This window comes from Lissotriton helveticus, chromosome 10 (genome assembly GCF_964261635.1).
Source record: "Lissotriton helveticus chromosome 10, aLisHel1.1, whole genome shotgun sequence".
NCBI classification, from domain to species: Eukaryota; Metazoa; Chordata; class Amphibia; order Caudata; family Salamandridae; genus Lissotriton; species Lissotriton helveticus.
In genome coordinates, this window is record NC_136071.1 from 347,001,383 (window position 1) to 347,025,344 (window position 23,962).

The following is a 23,962-nucleotide window of genomic DNA, read 5'->3' on the forward strand; positions in this document are numbered from 1 at the left end:
TGAAAATATATTTAAATTTGTGTGCGGAAAGAAGTCCATCAAAAAATAGGCCCTGCACCCCAGGTCCAACTCTTTGGCTATGCTTAAACAATAACTTTAATGTCTCTACTGGTCCATGTTGTTAAAAAGAGTCTGACTGTCCTATCAACTTTATCAATTCTCAGTGGTGCCGTTATAACCTTTATACAGCTGCACAACAAATATGACATATATATATATATATATATATATATATATATATATATATATATATATATATATATATATATATATATATATATATATATAAAACCATCCTTTTACTATATTTCTTTAGATATATTTTTTCTTCTATTATTTTCTTCATGTTCTCATATTCAAGCTTCAAATTATAAATTCATCCATTTGACATCTGCGCCAACACAGAAATAATCAGGAAAGAGTCGCTAAGATTAAAGTAAGGGGAAGCCACAGCACTCCAGTGACCTTGGGGTCTCAAACACCACCCATTATATGACATATTGACACTATATAGCAAGACATGCAAAAGAAATTTGTGACAGAGTAAGCTTCCATGCGGCACAGGGTCAAGACTGATTTACATAGATCTAAACTGGGGTGGAATGGTGAGCAAACGAATGATAGATTTTTTTTTTACATTTAAAAAAAACTTTATTTTTTATTTTGTTGATAAACAAAACATACAATTGGAAAAAGGAGCCGTCAATGCCTGAAGTATGTTCATTTGCGGGCAGCAAGGTATAGAAATGGGTGAAGAGTATTGTAGCAGGCCTTTCCGTGAGAAGCATAGAGTTACATCAACATCACATATATGCAAATACATAGGTACATTCTCGTACAGTCATAATCATGAGGCATAAGCTAGGCTTCACAGTTATTGCTGAGTTGATTCTGTCCTGTCAGTGAAAGGTCCAGACTTCCCCCATCTGCGTCTAAGTCCAGATTGTAGTATTTGATCCATGGCTTCCAGATTTTCTGGAATTTACGCGGGCAGCCCCTCGCCCTGTAAACCACTTTCTCCGCAACCATATATAGGTCCATATTAGACTTCCATTCCATAAGTGTAGGAAGTTGCTGGACACCCCAGTACTTAGCTATGTCTCTCCTAGCTACTACTGATCCTAGATTAGCCAGCAGGAGCCTGTGTCGCGGCAGGTCAATGAACGAATGATAGGGGGTGATTGTTTTAATTTATTCTGCATTCCAACATCTTTCAAGAAAGTTATTTTGCGCATATAAGGATAGGCTATATAATCCTTTTTCAAAATGTATTATAGTTGGCACAATTTAACCACGAAAAAGCCCTTTTTAGTGGTATGCACCACCCTTTATTGTTGATCCTTAGAAGACCATGAACACATTTTTGTAATCCCATTTCAGATAGCAGGATACTGCTAATACTGTTTTTGTTTAGGAAATAAACCTTTTAAATGATCATCGTCCTCTATGAATTTACCTTTTTTAATACAATATATTTTATCCTTTAGCTTTATCCATCCATATCCATACTAATGTTATAAAGAGAGAGCCCTAATCTTTGAGGCTGGTAATCTCAGTAACCACAGCACCAATCACAACACCCAATACAGCGTTGGAAAGGGCAGTTGCAGCAGAAGGACATAAGCTATGCAGACGCCCACCATATACATTTAAAAGGTAAAAGAACCGTGCCAGCAAAGTAGTCCCTTGTGGGCGTGTCTGCGTTGTGCTGTGGGCGTGTGCTGGGGGCATGACAAACTCTGGGGGCGTGTGGTACGTTCCGCCCTTCATGCCATGTCTCATATCGTGTGCTGTGGGCGTGTGCTGGGGGCGCGGCATTACGAAAACGTGTGGTACGTTCCGCCCTTCATGCCATGTCTCATATACTGTGCTGGGGGCGTGTGCGGGCCGCGGCATCACGAAGAAAAAAAAAGCGAGCGTACATTCCAGCTTAGGGTGTGCTTGCCTCACGCTCCCAGTGCTGTGCCCCTGCTTTACTGTATGTAGGTCAGGCATGGCGCTATTCCCAAGGGCCGGAAGGAGCGCAAACAGGGGCCATTGTGCAGGAAATCTAATCTCGCCTTATCGTCCGGTGATGCCTGATGCGCACACTGGAGATTTACCACTTCTGTTGCGCACAGGCCTCGCGCGACGCACATCCGGAAACAAGGCCCGCCTCCACGGAAATAGCAAGAAAGGGCCGATCCCTCCCCCAATAAGTACATTGCTGGCACGGCGGGCCACATGTCCAGCAACATACTCATATTGTTTCACCACCCATTTGAAAAATGCACAGGTCTCTCTCATTGATGGCCTGCACAGAGATACACTTTTAGACACACCTCCCGCCAGAAGTTCTATGGAGGGTGCTCACATATTAGGATTTAGGCATTTGTTATGATCATTTTTATTGGGCAATATTTCGTGTTCTGGGGGCGTGGCCAATGGGCGCGACAATCGGCCGGCAGCAATTCATACCCGGACAACGTCGGGACGGGCTGCTAGTATAGAATATTTCCAGAAGTTAATCAACCTGTATTCATTAAGTTTGGGTTGGGAACATAAAAAATAATTGCTTATTATAGATGTTAAGCACACTTTTTTTGATTAAATTCTGTAACCTGTAAAAATGTAAATGGGAATTGGATTTGAGTGGCATTGGATGAGTTGTAACTTAGGCATTATTTTTAAGGAGAAAATGTAAAATAGTTATTGTAAGCAATGTAAAGGAACATTAACAAAATAGTTTTTTTTGTTCAATGTACTGGGATGTATTTGGCGCTAAGCTTGTGTTGAAATATTACTGCTGTCAGGAATCTTTTAAAAAAACAAGACTTTTGCACTCCAGAATCCAGTGCTATGGAGCTCATAAAAAGAGAATTCCTATTTTCATGGGACATCCTGGCCAAGTAGATTCATGCTAAGCTCAGACTTGCAGGCAGTTTACCAGTGTACATCAAATGTAAATTCCAGTTAAAGAAAAAATCAGCTGAATATGTACAGATTGTGGAGTTGAGGTTCACTGCAAACAAACCTATGAAGATAATATACATATATACGTTTCATCTGACATTAAATGAAAAGCTTTTTGCAGCCGCTATTCTCTTTATTATGAAATTTGCTTTCATGAAGAGAGGATAGCAGGGGCAAGATGGCGTCCGCGGCGCGGACGTGTGAGTGAGGAGCTCCTGGTAGGCTCGCCCTTACTGGTGGTTTACGGCGGTTTCATGGTGCATCGCTCCGCTACGAGGATGGCAACAGAAGTCTTTGGGGGAAATTAATTCCTGTAGTGAAATCTGTTGAAATTCGCGGAGACCTCCGAAGGCTAATCTCCTAAGGGGTGAATGGCGGTGATACGCACTACAGCGGCACCTGGATACAAGCTCCACCTGGGACTCCCAGCGCCAGCTGCAGCGGAAAGGGCGCGTGTGGTATTGAGCTACAGAGCTATTGAGTGCTCCGGCTTACAGCCAGGACTCGTGCAGGCTGCAGCGGCCGGATTGCTTGATTCCTTGTGCTGTGGAGTGGAGGCAGAGCTGAGTGAGAGATTCTGGTTAGTTTCTATAATTCTCCTTTTCTTTCTTTACAATATCGTGCGTGATGGATAAAGACTGAGACATTCTAAGGAAACCGCTCCACTGTACCCGTCGCTCCAGTGACTTTCTGGGAGAGGCTGTTCATTGGTGCAAACTTACTTTTGTCAACAGCGATAAAATCTTTTTGTGCTCTAAACATAGTAGGAATTTGGCATGGCTCACGGTGGCAAGACAAGAGGTATGGTGGAGGCTGCAGTTGGAACACGGGCAGCATTGGCTGCAAGGAATGCTAAAGAAACGCCAGGCAGTGAACAACAGGATGATGCTGCTGTACAGGGTAAAGGTCTTATACATGGGACACCTAAGATATCTCAGATGTTTCAAACGACCATTGGTAAAAAGGCTGTAATAACTCTAATCGCCTCTCCAAAGTCTCACACATCTGAGGTTCTGCAGGGGGGGGCGAGTTGGCTTCTGGCCCTTGTGAAGAGGGCAATGTGACTGAGCAAGACTTTACGAACCCGCCCAAATTGTCGACAATGGCGCTGCTGGCAAGGACCGGAATGAGCCCACCAGCAGTAAGGAAAGTGAATTTTATTCCCTCTCCGAACACTCAGAGAGATGTCAGACGTTGATGAGGATTTGGATTTCCAATTACAGGAAGAGGGCTCTGCAGATTCCTCATCTGTTAGCATTGACCTCAATCATGGCACACCTGCAGAAACCCTTACTGTTCGGAAGAAGAAAATCCAGGCGGGAGGGGCTGGACTAACATCGACAGAGATGCCTGATTGGGAGCTTTCTGGTGGGGAGCAGATATTTGAAGGATTGGACTTGGGGGCAGCTGGAGGCCCAGTGGAAGAAATACAAGAAATACAAGGTCAAGTATCGCTGCTATTTCTGAGCATAGGTTAGAAACATGGGCCGAAAATCTAAAAACACACTGCTTGTAGGAAGTTACAAAATACAGTGAGACGGCTGGCCAAGACATGCAATTAATTTACTGAAAGAATTGCGGAAGCAGAAACTCGCATATCATCGTTAGAAGACCAGATAGCAGCACAAAAGGTCACTGTGGCAGACATAAAAGCCAACAAGGATGAAGTGCATGATAAGCTAACCGATTTGGAAAATTGCCTACGCCATAGTAATTTGCGTATACTTGGTGTACCCGAAGGACTTGAGGGGCAAGATGTTCGAAAATTTGTAATTGAGTTAGTTGAGGAAGCATTCCCTGAGCTGAAAGAATGGAAATGGACACAGATTTCCGTTTCGGCAACGGCCTCCAAGGAATGGGCAACCGGCACAGCAGCCGCGGGCTATTCTCATCTCTCTCAATAGTTTTCTGGCTCGGCAGGCATTGTACGATCTGGTTAGGCCGGATAAGAAGAGAACAGGGAAGGGGATCCAATTCTTTGTCCGACCTGACTACTGCACTCTACAGTGGAAAATAGATGGCAGCTGCGACAGTTGTTTACTCCCTTCCAAGCAAAGGGCGCTCAAGTGTTTCTATTGCAGCCAGCGACCTTAAAGACTATCAATAAGGGCCAGATTTGTTTCTTTACCTCTGAAATCTTAGCTAAAGAATATCTTCAATCGATTTAATGAGGAATTTCATTTTGGTCGTTTTGGTAGAAACTGTTAGGATACGTGTACTTGTTCAGAAAAAAGAAAAAAGGGTATAATTTGTAATAATGTGGGATTATTCATTCTTCTTTTCTTTGCTGTATGTATAATATGGATTCGGGAGGGCGAGCACTAAGTGGGCTACTCACCGAGCATCACAAGGGCGATGGGCCCTACGGCCTCTATTTTTGGGGGGGGTTTTGGGGGTGGGGGTCTGTTCAGGGGCAGTGGTGGGAGGATGGATGAGGGTCACGTGGGGATTGTGGGGTGGGGTGGAGACTTGTTAAAAGGGGAAAATTCAGTACATAGTTTGTCTTGTAGGAATGGTAGGATATATTTATATTCATTGATGGCTATGAGGGTTAACGGGTTATAGCTGACTTGCGGTTAATAAATTCAGATATTCTTTGTTTACAAGAGACACACATCCCATGGATCAATCGAAGGATATTATCTGAGCTGGGCTTTACATTATTAACAACCTCTAGACAGGCTACTATGAATAGGAGGGTGGCGATTTTGGGCCATCGTGGTATGGTAGGCACGGGTAGAGAAAAGGTAGATAATTTGGGGAGGTGGGCTTTTACAGAGTGTGTACTAGGGGGCACCAAGACTGTGTTTTGTACAGTATATGGCTCAAGCTTGGATGAGGTTGAGACTTTGGAGTTTTTGAATGTTGAGCTGGCATTGTGGGGGACCCCCTTGATATTATTTGGTGATTTTAATATACATGGGGATGGGCAGACGTGGGATCTTGATTTTGTAAAGTATACGGGGGGTAAGCCCAAGGTATTTAGGGCCCTACAGCAGGTGCTGCAGGATCATGGACTTGTTGATGGGTGGACTGTTGTGAATCAAGGGGATCCGGGTTACACGTTCTACTCTTCCCCACATAACAAGTTTTTTCGGTTAGATTACATTTTTTTACCTCGATCGATGACTGTTGGGGCAAAGATGCAGGTCTAGCCCCGTATTACATCAGATCACTGGCCAGTGCTATTGGATCTTGTTTGCTTTAGCCTTCCTAGGGAACAGTGATCTTTCACATTTAATAAAAAACTTCTATGTGATGGGGAATACATTCAACATATACGCAATTGGACTACATCGTTCATAGAAAGTAATAGAGGGTCAACCACTTTACCAATTTTTTGGGACTCACTAAAAACCGGTCTAAGGGGTGAAACACTTAGCTTTGGGTGGGCTAAGCAAAGGCGACAGAAGGAATGTATACTGGGCCTGCTTGAGGACTTAAAAATAGCTGAGCGGGAACTTATACATGCGGTTAGAGTCAATGCTGATAGCCAAGGTGCACAAACTAAAACTGCATGTTGTAAGGCCAAGATCAATGGGGTTTGGAGTCAGGAAATTGCTGCTCAATTAAAAATATACAAGGCAGAAAGATATGAATATGGGGAAGCAACTGGTAGATGCTTAGCTCAAAGAATGCGGGGTCGGCAAGCTGCTCAGTGAATTGAGATTCTTGAAGATGGCAAAGGGGGTATAGTTGAGACAATGGAAGAAATTCTGGATGTATTCCACACTTATTACAAAGAGTTATATACTCAAGATCCAGTAGAGCAGGAGAATATTGTGCAGGTTCTGCAGAATTCTGACTAAACTGAACTTGTGCCAGCAGAACGTGAAGACTTAGAAGCCCCGATCACTATGCTTGAACTTCAGAAAGCCCTTGATGGACTTGCATCAGGGAAAGCGTCAGGGCCAGATAAACTCCCATTGGAGATATACCGTTTAGTCTTTCCTGTTATAAAGGAAGATATGTTGCCAACCTTTATAGCGGCTCAGCATGGGGACCCTCCACCATCATAGGACGCCGCCAATATTGTGAATTTTTTTTAAAAAAAAGGATAAACCTTCTAGGCTGCCGGGGTCATATAGACCCATTTCATTAATCAATGCTGACAGCAAGGTATATTAAAAAATCCTCGCAACTCGGCTGGCGCAAGTTTTACCCCCGCTGGTATCTCGATACTTACATGGTTTCTGCCTGTTAGGAGTACTGTTAATCATCTACATAGGGTGATTGCGCTGCTTGATTATGCTACTGTGCAGCAAAATTATATAGGCGTAATCTTTTTAGATGCTGAAAAAGCATTTGACCGCGTATCATGGTAATTTCTCTGGGCCTCAATGCAAAAGATGGGTTTTGGACCTTGTTTTTTGAAAGCGCTACAAACCATGTATAAACGACCACGGGCTAGAATCTGTGTAATGGGGCAGGAGTCATCCTTTGTATATATAACTAGGGGGACTTGACAGGGTTGTCCCTGTGTCCCTGCTCGCCTTTACTTTTTGCCATTTATATAAACCCACAGGTACAATTGTTGGAAACAACACATAACATACAGTCAACGGTAGTGGGGGAACATCAAGTATGTGTCGACGACATAGCGGTAATAACATCTGATCCTGAGCAAGCACTGTTGGAGATAGAGAATCAGATGCAAAATTTCGGGTCAGTTGCCAGGTATAAGTTGAATATTTCTAAAACTCAGGTTGTCTGTACTGAGGGGCTTTGTCCTTGCGAAGTTCGGGTTACGCCAGAAGCAAGATATTTGGGTATAAAGATCAGGTTGTCAAAGTCAATTGGGCTGACATTATATCCTCGGCAAAAAGACACCTGGAAAGAGTTGAGTGTCTCCACCTATCAATGGTAGGGTGATGCACTGTCTTAAAAATGTGTATTCTCCCCAGGGCTATGTATCATTTTAGGACAGTACCGTTGGAGTTGACACGACCGCAATTATTGCAGTTAGTCTCTCGCAGATAGATTTATATGGGGCCAGAAGAAAGATGGTCGCGCTTCAAAGTATATGTCATTACCATTGGAACGTGGGGGGTGGGGTGGACGTGCCGAATTTGACATTTTACTATTTAGTTTGTCTTTTGCAGAACATACAGTATTTGGTGATTGGGACGGAAGTGCGATTATTGGAGCTCCGAATATATATCAAATGTTGATGGGGAATCAGGCGAGTGAGCTTTACTTAAATTTTATGAACTAAGCTATTTCAAAACGACGCGATTTAAAATTGCTGTTGCTGCATATAAGGCGTGGAAGCTGGTACGTAAAATTATATCTATAAGTCGTATAGGTTACTACACGCCTTTAAATTCCACGGAAATATTTCCTTCGGTCTTTTGGGACACAAAGATAGCTATTTGGAGGGAGAAGGAGATACAACGCCATGGGGATGTGTATAGTGAAGGGGGTATTGTTTCCTTCACAGACTTAGCTGAAAAATATAAGTTGCCCAAAAATGATTTTTTTAAATCTCTGCAAATTCGCAAATACATTTTTAAACATTGTAGATACACGCCATTAATATCTAAAGATTTAATAGAGGCTCTGATAAAAAGAGCTAAGATAGGGGTGTTGTATGGCATATTGTTGGAGACTCAACGGGATGAAATTGTGATGCAGGAAGTAAAAATGGAGCGAACTGGTCTTTATGTACAACAATTGATTGATATGGCTACCTAAGTTATGCTGACAGCAAACTTACGCACTCAACATTACAAAACTTTGTTTAACTTATATCATACCCCTGTGAAAATGATGAGGGGGGGGGGGGGGCTCCACGACGGGAAATGTTTCAGGTGCTTGGCGGAGAAAGCCGACATTGTACATGTATTTTTTGATTGTTTAGCCTTAAGACAATTTGTATGGCGTATTTCAGAATTTTTATCACAGATCACAGGGGTTAATCTGTGTATTTCTAGAGAGATAATGCCCGTAGGTGTGGGGCAGGGATCTGAATCCACTCAGAGCTGCTACTTGTTTTGTCATCTTTTATTTATGGCTACTGCTGTCGCTAGACTGTGTGTTGCTTCTATGTGGCTTCAACCAGAGGCACCAACATATGAAATGTGGCGTGCGAAGTTCTACAATGTTTTCAATATGGAATATAGTCTGTATCGTATGAAATCGATGCGGAAGAAACAATTGGGGATGAAAATTTGGCAGCCTATGCTACAACATATGGAGATGTCGATATGAAATTTAAGTGGTTTTTGTATGTTTATTTATGCTTTATTTTTTGTGTAATAGTCCTACAACAATGATCTAAAGGTTTGTTTTACAAAATTGTTCTTGTATGCTATGTACTGAACAATAAAGTAAAAGAAAAAAAAAGACAGGATAAATCACATAAATTTCACTGTGGATTTCCTTTCTAACATGATCCCGCCGGGAACAGACTCAATGCAGATTATGGTGGCTAACTTCAAATGGGGAATAAGAAATCTAATGACAGCAGCCTGTTGGAAGAATAAACAATCATTTGCAATGCAATAGGTCTCGCATTAGGAAGGTTTGAGCTATTGGTATTGTAAATGACACATTTTTTAATTATGTGTTGGTTTTGAAAATAGCAAAATTAATATCTTAGTCATTTACAATGCCAATAGTTATAACTTTTGCAAATGTGACACCTATAGCATTTGTAATGCAATATGTGTTGTATTTACGTGACTAAGATGTATTGATATTACAAATAACAATGACTTTTAATTTTTTAAAATAATTAATACTTAACCGCAAGCGCGCTAGTGGTCTTCCCTCTGCCCGCTGCGTTTTGCAAATTACCGCGTTACATGACGAGCTCAGCTCGTCATCAGCGCACGGCAGGTTACGCTCATGACGAGCTGAGCTCGTCATCAGCCCCAAAGGGGTTAAATAAAAGTTATTGTCATTTATAATGGCAATAGCTTAAAACTTTTGTAAATAACTTTTGTGAAGATTATGTTCAGTGTATTTTATTGTGACGAAAATCCAAGAACAGAAGTGAAATATTAACATCTTTTTGTGACATTTTTAATAAAGCTTCAAACATTGAGAGAACATATTTGTAACCAGTTGTTGTTGAATGGTTGCACAGATTGATGCTGTGGTGGCGCTGAGTGATGTGGTGGTGACGAGTGATGCTGTGGCGTTCAGTGATGCTGTGGTAGCGCATAGTGATGTTGTGGTGCCCCTGAGTGATGCTGTGGTGCCCCTGAGTGATGCTGTGGTGGTGCTGAGTGATGCTGTGGTGATGCGATAGATAGAGTGAGTGTGATAGATAGATAGAGTGAGTGTGATAGATAGATAGAGGGAGGGCGATAGATAGATAGATAGATAGAGGGAGGGCGATAGATAGAGGGAGGGCGATAGATAGAGGTAGGGAGATAGATAGAGGGAGGGCGATAGATAGAGTGAGGGCGATATATAGATAGAGGGCAATAGATAGACAGAGTGATGGCGATCGATAGATAGAGTGAGGACGATAGATAGATAGAGTGAGGACGATAGATAGAGTGATGGCGATAGATAGAGTGAGGGCGATAGAGTGAGGGCGATAGAGTGAGGGCGATAGAGTGAGGGCGATAGAGTGAGGGCGATAGAGTGAGGGCGATAGAGTGAGGGCGATAGAGTGAGGGCGATAGAGTGAGGGCGATAGAGTGAGGGCGATAGAGTGAGGGCGATAGAGTGAGGGCGATAGAGTGAGGGCGATAGATAGAGTGAGGGCGATAGAGTGAGGGCGATAGATAGAGTGAGGGCGATAGAGTGAGGGCGATAGAGTGAGGGCGATAGAGTGAGGGCGATAGATAGAGTGAGGGCGATGGATAGATAGCGTGAGGGCAATAGATAGATAGAGTGAGGGCGATAGATAGATAGAGTGAGGGCGATAGATAGAGTGAGGGCGATAGATAGAGTGAGGGCGATAGATAGAGTGAGGGCGATAGATAGAGTGAGGGCGATAGATAGATAGAGTGAGGGCGATAGATAGATAGAGTGAGGGCGATAGATAGAGGGCGATAGATAGAGTGAGGGCGATAGATAGAGTGAGGGCGATAGATAGAGTGAGGGCGATAGATAGAGACAGGGCGATAGATAGAGACAGGGCGATAGATAGAGACAGGGCGATAGATCGAGTGAGGGCGATAGATCGAGTGAGGGCGATAGATCGAGTGAGGGCGATAGATAGAGTGAGGGCAATAGATAGATAAGAGTGAGGGCAATAGATAGGATGAGGGAGATAGATTTTTTTCCGATTCGGTAATTACCGAATCGGTAACTGCCATTGAATCCTATGGGCTTCAAGGCCCATTGGAATCAATGGCAAATACCGATTCTGTAATTACAGAATCGGTAAATACCGAATCATACCAATTCGGTATTTGTTACCGAATTTCTACCTACATTTGAATTACCGATTCATGAATACCGAATCGGTGAAATTCGGTATTTATGAATCGGTAATTCACATACACCTACATCTAGGCCTATATGTTTTGTTTTGTTATGCTATGCTATGTTTTGTTATGCTGTTTTGTTGTGGTTTGTTATGCTATGTTTTGTTTTGTTATGCTATGTTTTGTTGTGTTTGGTATGCTATGCTATGTTTTGGTATGCTATATGTTTTGTTTTGTTATGCTATGCTTTGCTGTGCTATGATTTGTTTTGTTATGCTATGTTTTGTTGTGTTTTTTATGCTATGCTATGTTTTGTTTTGTTATGCTATGTTTTGTTGTGTTTTGTTATGCTATGCTATGTTGTTTTTTGTGTTTGGTATGCTATGCTATGTTTTGTTGTGTTTGGTATGCTATGCTATGTTTTGTTATGCTATTCTATGTTTTGTTTTGCTATGCTATGTTTTGCCAACCTGGTGTGTGGTTGTGTGTGTGCTTGTGTGTGTGGGTGGGGTTGTGTGTGGGATTGTGTGTGTGGTTTTGTGTGTGTGTGGGGTTGTGTGTGTGTGTGGTTGTGTGTGTGGGGGGGTTGTGTGTGGGGGGGTTGTGTGTGGGGGGAGTTGTGTGTGTGTGTGTGTGTGTGGGGTTGTGTGTGGGTTTGTGTGCGCATTTTTAGGTCTCGCCTGTCGATGCGCATGCGCATCGAGCAAGCGAGACTATAGGGGCTCATCGACTCTTTATCTAACTTGCAAGGAATCGTGGCGATTCCTTGCAGTGCCCGTGACTTTTAAGCTCAATGCGCATGTGCATTGAGCTTAAAAGCGCGTGCACAGCCGCCCGCATTCCTCCGACACCTTTGAAGTGAAGCTTAGCTTCACTTCAAAGGCCCGGCTTCTTCACACCCACATGCCGCTCTGCCCCGCTCCGCCCCCTCCCCTGAGTCATCCTGCCTGCCCCTTCCCGCCGTGTCGCATTTCTCCTCCCCCCTCCCCTCTCTTCCCTCCGTCTTGTTTATTTTACCCGCTCTGGCCCCTCGCATTTCTCCTCCCCCCTCCCCTCTCTTCCCTCCGTCTTGTTTCGCATGTACCCCCTCCTTTATCCCAATCCCTCTCAGCAGTTTCCCTTTTAGCAGCTCTCGTCTTTACTCGCACCCGCCTCCCACACCGCGGACGCTTCCATCTCGCGTGCACCTACTCCCTTCTTCCATTTCCTTTTAGCAGTTTTATTTCCACCAGCTCCCCTGTCTTTACTTGCACCCGCCTCCCACACAGCGGACGCTACCATCTCGCATGCACCTACTCCCTTCTTCCATTTCATTTTAGCAGTTTTATTTCCACCAGCTGCCCTGTCTTTACTTGCACCCGCCTCCCACACAGCGGACGCTTCCACCCGCCCACTGCCCCTGCGTCCATCCAGACAGAGGCCATTTACACCCGCTGCCACCGTTTTAGCACTGTCAAAGTTTAAATATTTTAAAGTCTTAAAATTATAAAGTCTTAAAATAAACATTTATTTAAAGACGCATTTTAGACGAGAGCGTGTGAGTGTATATGTGCGTGAGCATGCCTCAGTGCCTTTAGTTGCACCCACCTCCCACACATCTGACGCTTCCACCCGCCCACTGCCCCGTTTACTTTGTGTACTCCCCCACAGAGGACATGCCCACCCACTGCCACCGTCTTAGCAATGTAAAAGTTTGCATTTATTAAAGGGCTAAAATAAATTTTTAATTAAAGTCGCATGACAGACAAGAGAGTGTTTGTATATATGTGCGGGAGCATGTGTCCATGCCTTTATTTGAACCCGCCTCCCACACAGCGTACGCTTCACATGCCCACTAACCACGTTTAGTATGTGTACTCCCACACAGAGGGCATTCCCACATGCTGCCACCGTATTAGCACTTTAAAATGTTGCATTTTTTGAAGGATTAAAATAAATGTTTCATTAAAGTCGCTTCACAGACAAGAGCGTGTGCGTGTATATGTGCGGGAGCATGCCTCCATGCATGTGTGTTTGAGTGTGAATATGTGTAGGTATGTAGGAGTGCCTGCATATGTGTGCTTGTTTATGTGTGTGTAAATTGCTAATGCCCTATATGTTTGTGCATGCTTTTTTTGTGTGTATATTTATGTGCGTGTGTAAGTTTGTATGTGCTGGTCGCTGCATGCATGTGTAGTTGCATACATCAGTGTATACGGCTGCAAGTGGATGGGTTTCCAAAGGTGTGCCTGGTCTGTGTTTGCACGTTTTTTTTTCATCTGTGCTTGCGCGTTTGTATGTCTTTGTGCATCGGTGAATTTAGAAGTTTTATTTAATTGCAATTAAGTCTCTGGGGTGGATGAAATTTTTTTTTTTTTTACTAAAACCGAGAGGTGTGACAATAACTAACGGCGCATAATGAAGAACCCAATGCAGGGAAATCTCTACAAGCTTTAAAAGTTTACACTAAATTAATACATCTAATTATTTTGCTACGTATTTTGAGACAAATATAACATCTATCCCTTCTTACATGCAAACCACCAACATTTCACTTGGTAGCGAAACAAACGTACCGAAACAAACGTACAAGATTGAAGGGATTCAACCTATAACCTGTAAAGATCGCTTTTCAGGATACAGCCTGGAATTATTTCGCACTACTCCTTTACATTTGTGTACAAGTACACAAGGGAAGCACAGTTCATTTTCATACATGCCCAATTATATTACATGTGGTTTGAAAACTCAACAGGGCTTAGTATGCTTGTTCCACAATATATAGAGCGCGTGCATTAAGGAATTCTGTTTGCGAGGTGCAAGGTAATTTTCAAAAAACAAGCGCTTTTATTACATTAAGTATTTACTGAAGGGAAAAACATTTGCGTGGTTGTGCATTTTGTTACAGAAATACCGGTTCTACACTCTGTTGGTACACATCTGTGTAGTTTTTTTTCATTTTCTCTGCTACAATTATTAATTAGCAAGTGTTACTTTGGAACCGACAACTGGCGCCACTGGGGACAAGGCAGACAGAGCCATTCTTATGGGGGTACCCCCTCCCTTCTCCCTTAGCAGCATGTGCATCCGCCTTCTCCAGCTCTTCTGCTTGAAACAGACAACAGGCGCCAGTGGGCAACAACATAGACAGAGGCATCCTGCTTGACGATGGGTTTGTCAATTACGTGTTAACACTAAACCGACCCGAGGAGCCAGGAGAGCACAAGCTCTCTCTCTACACATCGCTCTCTCTAACTCTCTCTCCACACACCTCTCTCTCTCTCTTTCTCTACACACCTCTCTCTCTCTATATGCATCTCTCTCTCTATATATGCATATCTTTCTCTCTCTACACACCTCGCGTACTCTTACTATCTCTCTCTCTCTCTACACACCTCTCTCGCACTCTCTCTCTCTACACAACTTTTATTTAAGTATTATTATTATTATTTTAAAAAAAGCCATTGTTATTTGTAATATCAATATATCCAAGTCTCACATAAATACAACACATATTGCATTACAAATACTATAGGTGTCACATTTGCTATTGGCATTGTGAATGACAAAGCTATTAATTTTGCTATTATTTTTATAATTGTATGGCTAGTGTTGACTAGACTTTGAAGCGCTAGAAGGCCTGCTTTGCACTACTTGGGAACCCAAGGCTCGAGTAACCAGACTTTTGTTGTTTTTCTTCCCGGGGATTGGGTTGCAGCTTGTGAGGTGGGACGCCAAAGAATGAGGAGCTTTCTCGTGTTCAACCACTCCGCTCTGCGAGTTTTAACTGCATCAGTGACTGGAGAAGCCTCGCCCGCGGTCTGAGTCAAAATAAACATCGCCCTTTCACTTTCCTATATTATATTTTGTTAAAAAAGCGTCCATACACGGTTTGCAAACTTCTCACAATTTCCGGTCTCCTTCCCATGCCCCAAATAAAACACAGGGAAACTGTGCTGTTCGTCATTGCAGAACGTTTTATCAACAATAAGTTTTTATATGTATCCAACCAGAGACATTTTGGTATGTTGCATCTTTGACCAAGTCCATATGGAGCAATCGTCCTGGCAAGACTGACATCCCAGAGACCAGGGACCCAGGTCAGCTGTGAAACAGCATCCCCCACTCTGCCTCATTCCGCCTCACTCCACCTCACTGTTCCTTACGGTGCCTCATTCCACCTTATTGTGCCCCAGGCTCTGTACATGGGCTCAGCTGTGTAACAGCATTACCCATTCTGCCGCAGTGCCACATCATTATTTGCAACATAATTACACTTCACTCCATGCAACTTACACTCCAAATACCACTCAGTGCCACATAATTACAAGCCACATAATTACACTGCGCTCAATGCAACATAAATACACTCCACATAATACCACTCAGTACCACATAATTACACGCCACATACTTACTCTACTCAATGCAACATAAATACACTTCATATAATACCACTGAGTGCCACATAACTACACCATATAATTACACTCTCCTCAATGCAACATACACTCCACACAATACCACTCAGTGCCACATCATTATTTACAACATAATTACACTGCACTCAATGCAACATACACTCCAAATACCACTCAGTGCTGATCTGCTGCTCTCTTCCATCCCACCTCCTCTTTAACTCCCTGTTCTCTTCTCCTGTGCTGATCTGCTGCTCTCTTTCACCCTGCATCCTTCTTTAACTCCCTGTTCTTTTCTCCCGTGCTGATCTGCTGATCTGCTGCTCTCTTTTACCCCGCCCCTTTTTCAAATCCCTGTTCTCTTCTCCTGTGGTGATCTGCTGTTATCTTCCACCCGCCTCCTTCTTTAACTCCCTGTTCTATTCTCCTGTGCTGATCTGCTGCTCTCTTCCACCCCACCGCCTTCTTTAACTCCCTTTTCTCTTCTCCTGTGCTGATCTGCTGCTCTCTTCCACCTGCCTCCTTCTTTAACTCCCAGTTCTCTTCTCCTGGGCCGATCTGCTGTTCTCTTCCACCCGCATCCTTATTTAACTCCCTGTTCTCTTGTCCTGTGCTGATCTGCTGCTCTCTTCCACCCTGCATCCATCTTTAACTCCCTGTTCTTTTCTCCCGGGGCTGATCTGCTGCTCTCTTCCACCCCGCCCCCTTCTCCAACTCCCTGTTCTTTTCTTCTGTGCAGATCTGCTGCTCTCTTCCACATGTATCCTTCTCCTACCGCACACACACATACATACAACCACGCACACACACACATACAACCACGCACACACACACATAACCACACAAACACACACAACCACACCACGCACACAACCACACAAAAAAAACAACCACACAAAAAACCAACCACACACACAACCGCACACCGCACACACACAACCGCACACAACCACACACACACACACACCACACACCACACACATCAATCTGTCGCCCTCACTCTATCTATCTATATGTCGCACTCACTCTATCGATCGCACTCACTCTATCTATTGCCCACACTCTATCGCCCTCACTCTGTATCTATTTATCAATATATCGATCTATTTGCCTCACTCTATCTATCGCCCTCACTCTAGTTATCTATCTCTCTCTCTATATCTATCTATATATTTCTATCTATCTATCTATCTATCTCTATCTCTCTATCTATCACCCTCACTCTATCTATTTATCTATCTATCTATTGCCCTCACTCTATCTATCGCACCACCACAGCATCACTCAGGGAAATGCAATAGGTCTCGCAGCATTAGAGTTTGTGCTTTTAGAATTGTTTATGGTTTTTTTTTTTAAATCTTTAGCATTTTTGTTTCCTGTAGGCAATGCTAAAGAATTACAAAGAAAAAAAAGCCATAAACAAATCTAAAAGCTCTAACTCAAATGCTCCGAGACCTATTGCACTGTGTGAGGGTGAGGGGTTGAGGGTGAATGCAATAGGTCTCGCATTAGGAAAGTTTGACCTATTGGTATTGTAAATGACACATTTTGTATTTATGTGGCATTGCCTACAGGAAACAAAAATGCTAAAGATTTAAAAAAAAAAACCATAAACAATTCTAAAAGCACAAACTCTAATGCTGCGAGACCTATTGCATTTCCAATGCTTGTTTAATAAATGTAATTGAAGTACAGAATGTAAATGTGAGATCTGTGTGTGTGGTAACACAAAGACTGTTTTAAGTCAGCCGAGTTTAGACCGACCACAGAAGGCCTTTTAACTGAAGTCTTCTCGTTCTTTCAACACAGTGTGAGGGTTATGCAAATGACTGCAGGAATAGCTGCTTCTTAACATTAAAGTCCGATAACTTTTCTATTGCAGGCCAACCTTGTAAATGATAAAATGAAAAGATAAATGTAAGCAAGGGACAACCTTTACCATCGGACATGCTGCAAGTATATGAAATTAATATAAATGTGCTGGGAGATTATCCTCGGAGCACGCGGCAATGTCTTTTGCATTGCAGACACAGCTGGCGTGAGAAGATGTGCTTTCCAGCCTTAGCTCGGCTGCGCCGCCAGCATTAGTGATGCAGCAGCAGAAACCGAGGCGTTCTTGTCAGCATGCCCGCCGAGGTCAGCTCTGACCGAGGCATTACCCTCATGCCCAGGCCAGTGCACACCCGCTGCACGCTCTGTTCAGACTGGAAGGGGCGGGGCTGCTCCTATGGGAGAACAAATGGGATCTTGCATGATTAACTTGGCAGTTAAATGATAGTATTGGTATCTAAGGGGAGAACAGGGGTCCAAGAGGCATCCTGCAAGCTTATTGCGTATATCGCATCTCACACTTTTGTTACTTTGTGCAAATACATCTATAAATCAACACCTGTGCTACAGCTGTACTCCTCGCCACGTTATCATCTGTGTAGGCTGCCTAGTGTAAGTTATTATTTCTCGGACTTCCTAAACTAGTCTTTGTCAGCGTTTACAGTTTAGAGGCAGAGAGGCCTGTACTAGATTTGGAATAAAGGCGCCTAAGTATGCCACGAATCTGGAATCTATGGAAAGCACTTTAACGCCCTTTGAGATTTCTAGATAATTTGCTACGCCATGACAGACATATGTCTAGCAGGATAGCAACGGCATACCTGCTTCACACTGTAACACTGTTGAGCTGGAGAATTACAAATCAACCCATTTAACAACAAGCTCTCGGCATTGCTGTGGAGGGGGAGCGATTTAGCCAAATCCCCTTCTCACGTCGCACAGCCATTAATTGTTAGTGCGGGATTATTACAGAGGGCGCATCCTTTTCAGTCTTGGCGGGAACCAACAGGTCTTGCAGGGAGGAGGTGGGGGGCTTGGGGGCTGTTTGTGTGTGTTTTTAATACCAAAGTGTATATATATAAAATAAGAAAACACGGGGGTGCATTGCGGTAAGGGATAGAGACCTGGGGCACAAGAAGAGAGAAGCGAGACGGAAACAAGCTCTCGACATTGCGTGGTGGGGACGGGGGAGCGGCATTTCGTGGCGGGGGAGCGGCTTCCTTTGACGTCTGATGGCGAGGCTCAGACAAATGGTGTGGGATGTGGCTGGCGATGTGCACGCGCCTGGCTCACATGAACTGTACCAGATCCGCAGTTTTGGGTAGACTTTTGAAAGCCTTACTATAATCTTGACAAACAAGCATTGCTAAAGCAATGCTGTAGTCGAGACCTAAAGCAATGTTGTAGTCGAGACCTAAAAAGACCTTTGTTTTGGTTCAAGACCTGCTGTAGTTCAAACTTAGGACCTTAATAGTTGTTTAGAGTTAAATATCCTGCTTCATGCGCTTTCTGCTCATTTCAAACATTTTCATATAATTTTGCATCTAGAGATTGATCTCATGCCCCGGACACTTGGCTTAGCATTGAAAACCCCTTTTTGATTAGTTAATTGGGTGTCTTTCAAAATCTAGAGACTGTTAAAAAAAATCAGATGGCATCCTTCACTATATTTATAAATGACTAACTGGAAATTAAAAGTGTTGATTGATTTCATTGCGGCGTCTTCGTTAATACGCGATCAAAGGAACCAATATTGTTTTACCTTGAAAAGTATCAGGCATTAAATAAATTGGACCTACCTAATATTATTTTGGTTTTGGTATATACTTATTCCCATAACTCAATTCGATAATTCATCAAGAAAGTAGAAAAAGACATGGTGTTACTGTAGGTTGTGCAGCACAGCAAGGGAAGTATATCGGTCAACTGCCTTGTATGTTGAGAGCACTGCTAGAGGCTTGCAGATTAATGCTTAGACTATTATTTCATTTGTTGGGAGTAAGAGCGGTTAACAAGGCACGCGTTGTCTTCTTAAATGGTTAACATATACAGTTAGCCCGAGACCTGCATTTTTAAAAGTTAATAGCTATGCCATTTAATAAACGTAAATTTGAGGAGCGTGAAATAACATACAGATATTGTGATAAATAGATGTGCCAAAGGCTTGATTTACACATTTTCTTTTGGCACTTGAGTTTAATGTTAACTTGTTGACTAAAAATGTACATACTACTGTTATACACCTTTTTTAACTTGTGTTATAAAGCTTTATTCAATTGATTTGTAATGATTTTATTTAATTGCTACATTAAAATATTAAGCTTTAATAATGATTTTATACAAGTTTAACAGATTTGTTAAATGTTTGTGATGCAATGTTATAGGGACAAGTATTGACAGATCAATAATTTTGTTAAAAAAAAATTCTGTTTAAATCTGAGTGCAGGTTTTCATATAGCTTTACTTTGACTCTTTTGTTATTTTGTTTTATAGGGGAAATTTGCCCTAGTTCTGGATACAAAAACTGACGGCAGCTTTCTTGTCCATCATTTTCTGTCTTTCTATCTTAAAGGTACGTGCTTTGTTTTTAATTATGTTCTTACATTCCTCAACCCTCTGTTTCTTTCCATGAACGCTGAAGAATAGGAGGGCTAAATACCAGTCCCTGACAGGTAGGGCATTTTCTCCCAAAATATGAAAGATATTTTTTCTGTTTTTCCTGTATTGCCCCAAGCAGGAAAAGTCTGTGACATTTTGATTTGCCACAAATGCCATCCTACATCTCCCAGTTATATATTTTGGATAAGGCATATCTAGCATCCAGTGTCTGAGCACACTCCACTAGAGTTAAGCCAATTTCAATGGCTTTCTGGAGTATGTGCCTGTGCCTTTCCAGGGCCGCTGCTTGGGCTGTTCCTCACTCTTCTGCAGGCATATAGCACTCAAAGTTTCTTCCCAAAGGTACGTTTAATTTGGACAAGAGGTTCTGAGTAATATTTTTGTAAATGCTCTAAACTGCCCGTTGCGCCTTCCTCGTCCCCTTCTGCTGCTGTGGATTCTACCAACAGGTTGATAGTGTAAGAGAGCCAGGATATCATTGCCTTGTTGATTACTGCATTACTCTTATCTGTTCGCTATCACATGTCCATACTCTCCTATCATCCATCCACAAACAATATACTGGTTGTCTTCTCTTTAAGAATATGGAAAATTACTTGGGTATGAACCTCCATGGAGAATTGCCTGTGTATGGTATGTCGTGTTGTGGTTTTCACAGGTTGATAATTGGTAGAGAAATGATGGTCTAGAAACACCCTTGCACCTATATAGGCAACTTGTTCCTTACAATAAATGATTGTTGTGTGCTTTCACTAATTTTACTGCAAATAGCTAAAATAAAATGCAGATAAGATGTACAAAATGTGTTTTAATCGAAAAGTGACAACAATTTTGATACAAAATATACAATATTAAAAATAAACTGTTAAAGCACCTTTGTACAGTTGAGATCCAGTTTCATAATGTTTCATGGACTTGCAATGTCCTAATACAGTTTCATATTCTAATTAATTGCTTAATGGACCGGGATTACGGTTATGAAGTGTTGTTTAAAAATCATTGTTGTGTGCATGATTATTATTATTATTACAGCCGAAAGAGCTTTGTTTGAAATAAATCTGAATTTTGGATCCAAACAGAATTGACTCGCACTTTGAATTTTCAGAAGTCTTTGGAATTAGAATTATTAAGTTGGATAGTAATAATATCTGTTATTACACACTAATTAAGTACCATGATGTAAAGGTACATAAAATGAAGTTATTTTCCTACTTTTGTTATTTTGTCACTGTATTCTGCTATACACACACCACTTGTGACATGCCGAAAGACTGCTTGTAATGATTTTCCTAGCCCTGGTTTTAACATGCTGACAAGAAGTTTGCTTGTTTCCGTGGTTTCAATGTGTTTTCAGAGAATGTGTAGTCCTATTTAAACCAATTATTGAAGTGTTTTTAATGTTCATTTTCAGCTGGGTGTAAAGTGTGCTTTTTGGCTCTTGTCCAGTCTTTCAGCCACTATAACATCATTGCCCAGAAGCTGGTAAGAACATGTCTACTGTTTCACATATATTATAATGCTTAATATTTTACACAGCGCCAACTCAGTGGAATCTCAAAACATTAATAACTAACTGTCCTATTATCCCCTGATTCTGCCCGTCTAGCTCTGAGACTTAGTAAGATTACACCTGCTAAATCTGAGGGTTGTACACTTTATTTAGTGCCAACTAACAAGTACCTACCTTCAGATTGGAAGGATCTACAGCAGGCTTCTTCAATGAGTAGCTCACAAGCTACTTGTAGCTCTCCTGCTACCTGTAAGTAGCTCTCCTGTGTGCAGCCCAGCCCACTAAATTAGATTTTGTTTGGCTGAATTAATATATGTGTACCAGAATGGAAAGATGTGTATTTTTCAATACTTAAAAAACTGATGTTTGGATAAAAATGGTCGAATTCCCAAAATATATTTATAGCTGATATTTGATAAGGCATGATTCTGAAGCTGCAAAGGATCCAGCCAGAATTGCCTGATTCTGCCAACAGACCTCATGCAGATCATTATTTTATGTCTGGCCATGTTGTATATATTTAGGGTGGACTCACTACTTTAAGCTTGTCAACTCCAGCATCTCCAATCCAGCATCTTCCGATTCCACAGACTCTGGCCTCAGTCTGTTGAAATAAAGTCATAAGCCATGGTGTAATCTCCACAGAGTAGTTTGGGGCACCACCCCTAAAGACAGATCAAACTATCTGGCTGGCTAAAGAGAAGAGTTTTCCTTGATAAACAGCCTCTTCCTAGGACCCACAAATGTGCCCTTGGGGAGTAATTATTCGAACCGGACTCAGATACCACAACCATCTTTGATAACGATTATAGTCACTCTGAATATGATTACAAGGCTAATAATCGGCTTCCGCCTCCCACGCTGGCCTTTATATTGACTTATAAAATACTAGTCATCTGGTCAGCTCTCCAGAAGGGGAAATCCCCTCCCCTTCTGGGCCCAACAGAGGAAGAATTTACCTCACTGGTGTGTAAAGGTGCAGAAATTCTAATATTGTCTGTGCCTTCTAATAAACTAAAGTTTAATATTTTGACAGAAAAAATGCAACCCACTTTTTCAGTTGTTTTGCTTTTGTTTCTTTTTTACTACTATAATCCTTTTTGGGTAGTGAGAATAGCTATGTTCGATCCCAGCAGCCTAAAGACATATTGGCAGGTACAATGGACTTGCTCTGGGTGACCCAAAGTTTCTTAAGCTCACATCTGTCACCAGAGAGCCTGGTTGTCCAGACTTCATCTTCCAAACTGAACCCCAGTGCTTCCCTTTAGCTCCTCTGGGCAGGAAGCCTAAAAGACTGAATCACAGGCCACATTGTTTTTACTTTAGACAGTCTAATTCTTTGCTCTGCAAATGACACTTCTCAGCTAGGCTTTATGTCCATAATTTTTTGGAATTGGCCAAGCTGGTAGCCTACTTAAACACAAGAAGAAGCTACTCTCCTTTCGGTCAGTTATGACATGACACTTAAAAGCAGCTTGTGAATTGCAGCTTGGGTTCCGACCGTAGACAACGCGCCCAGGTCCATGCCTGACTGTATGCGTTATACTGGCTCTTCGAGAGACATCCCTGTCGCTATGATGGTCATTTCTTTGGATAGCAGCAGCTTTTTGAAGAGAAGGACACCTTCTTCCACTTCAAGAATAGCTCGGCCAAGACTCACTCACAACATGTGTAGTTCTGTCAGCATTACAGAAGATTCTAAGGCTATTGCAGATCTGAACAGTCCTGATAGGTGCCCATGCTCCCAACTCACCTTGAGTGGTCCTCCGACCAGTACCGACCCTTTCGGACTGCTGAGCCGGCTCTCCAGCTGCCCATCTCAGTCTTCCTGCACTCACTCTCTTTCTGTGCCTTCTGCACTCTTAATCTCTCGCCCTCTTTCTTTTGTCACTTTTTACTCATTCCTCTTTTGCTTTCTCAGCCTTGTTTATGCATCTGTTTCTCTCTTTAAACTTTTTCATTCCTCATTCCGTTTTTGCTTGCATCACTTTAGTTTCTGTATTCGTTTGCATTTGTTTCTCGCTTGAGCCACTTGTTCATTCCTTGTTGCTCCCTCACCCTCATTTCTCTGTTTGGTTTACATTCTCACTTTTTTCCGTCTCCTTCTGTAATTGCCTTTCTCACCCCTGCCGTCCCCTCTACTGTCCCCCTGCCACCCCTCCCACCTCCCCCCCCACTCCTGCGTGCATTCCTTGCCTCTTTCACTTGCCTTCACTGGCCCACCCACCGCAACCCCGTACCCCTCCCACCTCCCAGGACCTACTTAA

The 23,962-nt window shown here is 42.5% G+C and overlaps 1 protein-coding gene across 2 annotated transcripts in view; it reads left to right on the forward strand.

Moving 5' to 3' along the window:
* Positions 1 to 23,962, forward strand: part of ELP6 (elongator acetyltransferase complex subunit 6) — a 176,007-nt gene that overhangs the window by 59,502 nt on the left and 92,543 nt on the right. For both annotated transcript variants that reach the window (XM_078662545.1, XM_078662544.1), the window contains exons 3-4: positions 20,060 to 20,138; positions 21,597 to 21,667. In XM_078662545.1, the coding sequence (XP_078518671.1) occupies positions 20,060 to 20,138; positions 21,597 to 21,667 (150 nt within the window). The remainder of the gene's footprint in view (positions 1 to 20,059; positions 20,139 to 21,596; positions 21,668 to 23,962) is intronic.